Genomic DNA, 6,000 nt, shown 5'->3' with positions numbered 1-6,000 from the left:
TCGGTTCGGCGCTGTACGGCTCCGTTTGGCTCGGCTCGGCACGGCTCGGCTCGGCTCGGAAGGGGATGAGCGGGCTGGCGGGGTGCAGGGACGGGGCATGGCGTAGGAGACATCGGGCTGGGTGCGAGGTGCACGGCGCGGTGCTCAGTGCTCAACTGCAGGTGCACGGCATACAGCTGCATGCAGGGTGCAGGACACGATAGAGTGCAGGTTGCAGGGTGTAGGGTGCGGAACAAGGGTATGTGGCATGTGGCATGGTTCCTGCCACCAGCACGGCTCAGCCCCTGACCGGAGGCATAGGAAGCAATCAGCTCTGGAGGCCAACCCGCCTAAGGACGTGCCATGAGCGAGGTGAAGGGTCACAAGGACGCAGCAGCCCTGGTGGATCTTAGAGCCAGGAAGACTGGGGATTGCCCCTGCGGACTTACGGATTGCTGCAAGCGAAGTGCTCCCCCACGTTCATCCCTCGGCTCTGTGCCTGCAGCACCTGGCCCTGTGCAGTCCTGCATCACCCGCGGTGAAGGAGCTGAGACCTTGCCACTGGTGTATGGGATTGGGGCTAATGTGATGCAGTGGGCAGCGGAAGGCACCGAGATGGAGCATTTCACAGAGCCCATGTTCTATGGGAGCATGGCATGGAGGCACCAGCAAAGGTCGGTATAGAATCATTGCATTAAGGTTGGAGAAGACCTCTGCAATCCCCAAGTCCCACCCCAACCCACCCCTCCATGCCCATAGCCACATCCCGCAGTGCCACATCTCTGTGGTCCTTAAACAACGCCCAGGACAGTGACCCCACCACTCCCTGCGCAGCCTGTGATGTTGCCCAACCACACTTTGGGAGAAGAAATTTCTCCCAGTATCCAACCTGAACCTCCCCAGGTGCTCAAGTCTCCATCTCACTTTCTGCACGCAAACTGCTGAGGTTTGAACTGCAGAGAGAGGAAAGCTAAGCACGCTGCCCAGCACAGTGCTGAGCCCAACGCCACCAGTCCTGCATGCAGCTGCACTGCCTGTGGACACAGCCAGGGCGGCACCAGCGGGCGCAGAGCAGTGGGGCAGCGATAACTCAGCCTGCGGGACAGAGGGGAGCACATTTGGATTATAAAGCGCAGAGCCCTTTGCTTTCGGTACAACTGTAATTAATATGAAATCAAGATGTAATTAAAAGCTACCGCCTTGGAAAAAAATCAAACAAAGCCAAGTGTGTATGTGCAGAGGGGAAATTTAATTAAAAATGAAAGAAATGGGGAAAAAAGAAAAAAAAAAAAGAACAGGTTGGGAGAAGGTTGCAAAGTGCTGCAGGAGCATCAGATTTCTGCACTTCTCAGCACCCCGTGCAGCAACGTGGCAGCATGGCAGGGCCGGGCCGTGGCAGTGCCGTGCCCAGCAGCCTGCAGTATGCAGTGTTTGTTTTCAGGTAATACATTCTCCTGGGTGTCCTTTGTCCTATGCAATAATAATTCCTTCCAAAGCCACAGGAAGCCAAGATCATAGAATCACAGAATGGTTTGTGTTGGAAGGGACCTCTAAAGGCCACCTGGCCCCACTCCCCATGTTCCCATGAACAGGGACACCCACAGCTCCATCTGGGGTGTCTGCAGGGAGGGGCACCCACCACCTGCTCTGACTTCCCTTCTGGGGGGGCTCTCACCAGTTTGGCCATCGCAGTGATGGCTTTGCCCAGTTCCCTGCGCTCTGAAATGCCCCTCACTGAGCCCCCGCGGAGCAGCCTGTGCAGAGACGTTGAGTCACGGAGTGTCTGTTAAAGCTCCATTTCCTTTCTAGATTCATCTTCATTAATATTTTAATTAAAACCAATTCCCTGAACAGACTGCATTAACTCAGGATACCTCCCAGATAGTGCACGGAGGGATTAAATATAGCAAGCGCTGCTCTTCGCAAGCTGGTAAACCAGCAAGGCAGCAACCTGCTGGTGATGTTAATAACAGGGATTTACTCAGATTGGCACATGGTGGGATGACTTCCCTGTACTGGAGCATGTCAGTGGGCAGACATGGGCCCTTGAAACCAAGGGACAGTGGGGAGGGCAGCAGGGAGGACAGGACAGGGGATGTCCCCAGTGCAGGGGGGTCCTGCACCATCCCTAAAGGTGTTCAGGAACTGTGGAGATGTGGCGCTTGGGGACATGGTCAGTGGGCACGGTGGGGTGGGTTGGGGATCTCAGGGCTCTTTTCCAACCTGAATGATTCTGTGATTCTCTGAGCGGGGCAGCTCTGCTCCGACACTGCCTGGGAGCGGAGGGCCGGAGGTCCTGTCACTCTGTGAGTCCCACATGGCACAGGGCGCCGGGAGGGAGAGGCCACGGAGGAGCCTTGGCACCGCCACGACTGCTGAGTCACCCGTGCACGGGACCAGCGCCGCAGGAAGAACACCCCGCAGCCAATTCCAGCACAGCGCTCTCAACGTCTGCAAACAGCCTCCCAGCGGGAAATCCCCGGCGGTTGCTCACCTGCCCGCGTGCTGCCACTGTTCCCTGTGCAACGAGCTGCCACTGCCCGCACGTCACCTGGGCACGCGTCGCCCGGGCGGCACTGGGGATGGCCACACGCACTGCAGGCGTGGTAGGAGCAGGGCAGGAGCATGCTGCTGCCCCGGCGCTGCCCATGGCGGTGCTGGAGCCTGGCTGATGCCAACTGCCTTCCAGGAAGGATCAGACTGGAGGCAGCCCAAAATTCCCGGGGGAAGGCGTTTGAGAGACACTGCTCCGTCTACAACCCCTATCACCTTCATAGAATCACAGAATCATTTAGGCTGGAAAAGATCTCTACGATCCCCAAGCCCAACCCACCCCCACCGTGCCCACTGACCACGTCCCTCAGTGCCACATCCGCACGTTTCTAGAACACCCTAGCGTGTCTCGCTTTGCCCTTCCCAACATGGCGGCCTCCTGCCTCCGCCACTACCAAGATGGCGGAGCGACGGCAGGGCCACGCCTACTTCTCTCAGCCAATAGGCGGAGCCGCGCTCCGCTGGCGGCAGCCAATGGCGGCGCAGGGCGGGGGGGTTGGTTTGGCGGGCGCGCCGTGATGGCGGGTGCGGGCGGCAGCGCGCTGAGGGAGTTGTTGGGTATGTGTGGGTTTCTTCGTGCTCTTGGTGCTCCCCGCAGCACGGCAGAGATGCAGTGAGGGCTGGTTGTCCCATCTCTGCCCTCAGCTCCCCTGTCCTCAGGCCTGCGCAGCGCTCCAGGCTCACCTCAGGCCCTCTCCAGCACTACTGTCCCCGTTCCCTCAGGAGCCCGCTCCCAGGGCCGGTGCCCTTTCTGTGGCCTTGATGCGATCCGAGGGGCAGCACCTGGGTTGGTCTGGGCCTGAGGCCCTCGTAGGCCGATGACCGGCTGTGCCCGGTGGCTCTGGCCGTGCCAACGCTGTGGGGCCCTCTGTTGTACAGCCCCGTGGTGCAGCTGGGTGGTGGGCTCAAACCACGGCCATCGCTGCTCTGTGGGAGAGCTGTCCTCGGGAGGGTGCTAGGGGATGGGACAGGCCTCGGTTCTGAAGGAAATCCAAACTTCTTAGCAGGGAGAGCCAGGAAACAGAAGAGCACCTTTGGGAGCACCGCAGAGCTCCGGGCAGCGGCTCTGCGCCTCCTGGATCGCCATCAGAACCTGAGTGACCTCCTGCTGGAGGTAGGAGTGGGCTGGGGCCAGCAGGGCGCTGCTGGAGGGGCTTCTTGGGGCCCATCCTGGGCCTTTGGTCTGGGACACACACAAGATCTGCGCCTCTCTGTTGTTACTGGATTTGGCTTTCTGTGGATATAGGGGCAAAATCTGGGGAGGTGGTTAGATTTTCTCTGAATTACCAAGCATTTCTGACTCATGGGACTGTCATTATGAAAGCCTGTGTCATTTGTCTACAAAGAGACTTGAGCCAAGATCCTGCCTTGGCCATGCTCTGCTTTCTCCACGCACACACGCTACAGAAAATTTTTGATTTTGATCACTTGCATGGACAATTCCAATACTTCCCATAGCTCAGCTGCAAGAATGTTTGTTTCTCTACAGAATATCTCTCTGTATTAAAAAAAAAAAAAAATATTTAACTGGAAAAGGAAGCAATATTTTGCTGTTTCTTCAAATATTTATGGCACTGTGGCTGCACTGTTGAGACTTGAAAGACAGAAATTCTGGTGATGCTGCTGAGCTGTTAGGTGCTATGGACGAATCACTTTGACCTGTATCTCGTTTTCTCTGCATAAAATGAAGATAACTGTTCTTCTGTCTCTTGCACGACGTCCTGAAATCTCTGGCTTACTGTGGCCATGTAATGGTTTAATGTCATTTCAATTGCTCCTGCCCCATAGAATGCCAGAGCTGCTAAATAAGCTTAAGAGGGAATAGATCTATACATGTGTGTAATAGACATCTAAGATTGTTATGTCTTTGTTTTGCTTCCAGGTAGAAGATTCAGTCAAGCCAGCTGGAGAGGGTGGCATAGAGCACCAGGAATTGTCATCAGAATCATTTATTGGTGAGTGAACAAGCATTGATGGAAGACGAACATGGAATAGAATTGTTCTTTACATACCAAATTTCTGCCTGTTAAATACAATTCCAGTTTTACATTCTTCTTGCTGTTCCTGATCTCCCATTCAGCTACTCATTTCTTACTTGTCCAGTGAACTGTGTCCCTGGCAAGATCTGATTTTTTTAATGTTTTGGTTATTTTACAGTGTTGCTGTGAGCCTTGCCAAACTAAAATACAAATTTCTGCTTAGCAAGAATATTTAATTTCTGTGGAGTTCTGCTCCCGTTTTATGCACAGTAAAGGAATGATACTTGGGAATGCAAATAATTTGCCCAGTGCAACAAATGACATGAGTGCTGGGAATAGTTTTAAGATCTGGAATTTCTTTTCACAGTCATGTGCTCACACCTTTTGTTTCCTCCCATCCTGTCAAATTTCTGCTTTTTTTTTTTTTTTTAAGTCTCTGTTCTGCAGGAACAGGCCTCAAGATTGGGTGTACCCGCAGCAGTCTTGGCAGCCAAAAATGCTGTTACCAAAATGGAACAGATCTGCCAGCCTTCTGCAAGCCCCTCTCCAGTACCACTGCTGAACTTGGACCAGAGAGTAAGCAAAATAGCTTATATTTTGCTTTTTAAGGAAACAATATTGATAGTTTTGACCGATAGAGATTGATAAGCCCTATGTTCCCAGTAAGGAAGGTCATGTCTGATAAGGTCATCCAGACATGTAGGACCCATGTGGTTGATCACTCATTTATGTGTCTGATATGCTCACAGATACGTGGCACTCTTCTCCCATATGGAAAGCTGCTAGTTCTTGACAAATTTTCTGCTGTTGCTGCAGTATCTCTACGCAACAAGGTGCAATCACCTCTAGTGTACTTCAGCTTTCCCTGGTGTGGCTTGGTGTCTTTTGTCATTGTTGAATCTTTATCAGTCTTCTCAGTTTGCAGCGTAGCTAGGTATGGTGATGGTCCTCTCCCTAGAACCTGGGCCATGACTGCTGGCTCACGTCACCCTTGAGGAGCTGTCAGGTGCCAGCGCTGTCAGCTTGGCAGCCTCTACCTCAGCCTTAGGGTGAAAGACTTGGGCCCTTCCTCGGGAATTCTCTCCACCATTCAAGTCTTTAAAAACAGTAAGACTGGGAAAAAAAAGCAATTTTTTTTTTGTAAGAACGTGTTATTTATAAAGGAAATTATTTCTGCTTCATTTTTGGGGTGATTCCAGGAAAGGTTGTCGTGCTTGCTTCGAACTGTCAAGGATTTGTTGGCGAACAATGTGTTCAGTCGCTCACACTTCTGTCAAGAAATCTGGAAAATGAAGGTGAGAATTCACAAAGAAATGTTCCTGTGCTACAGACCATTTAGATTTCAGCTCTGGAATCAGATAGCATGCTTTTAACTCTCTTCACCAGTGAAGGACAGAGATAACTCTAAGCTGAACTAGTGCAATACTGCGATCTGCATTCCATTTACTTTGGTGTTTTTTTGTGATCTCCAGCAGTCTTGCTATTGCTC

The 6,000-nt window shown here is 52.7% G+C and overlaps 1 protein-coding gene across 1 annotated transcript in view; it reads left to right on the top strand.

The window, feature by feature from the left end:
* Nucleotides 3,027-6,000, top strand: part of FANCA (Fanconi anemia complementation group A) — a 35,089-nt gene continuing 32,115 nt past the window's right edge. Inside the window, exons 1-5 of the mRNA XM_021408497.1 lie at nt 3,027-3,090; nt 3,537-3,646; nt 4,415-4,487; nt 4,945-5,087; nt 5,711-5,806. Coding sequence (XP_021264172.1) covers nt 3,051-3,090; nt 3,537-3,646; nt 4,415-4,487; nt 4,945-5,087; nt 5,711-5,806 — 462 coding nt within the window. The 5' untranslated portion in view covers nt 3,027-3,050. The remainder of the gene's footprint in view (nt 3,091-3,536; nt 3,647-4,414; nt 4,488-4,944; nt 5,088-5,710; nt 5,807-6,000) is intronic.

Source organism: Numida meleagris, chromosome 10 (genome assembly GCF_002078875.1).
Source record: "Numida meleagris isolate 19003 breed g44 Domestic line chromosome 10, NumMel1.0, whole genome shotgun sequence".
NCBI lineage: Eukaryota > Metazoa > Chordata > Aves > Galliformes > Numididae > Numida > Numida meleagris.
This window is presented reverse-complemented; position numbering and strand designations above follow the sequence as displayed.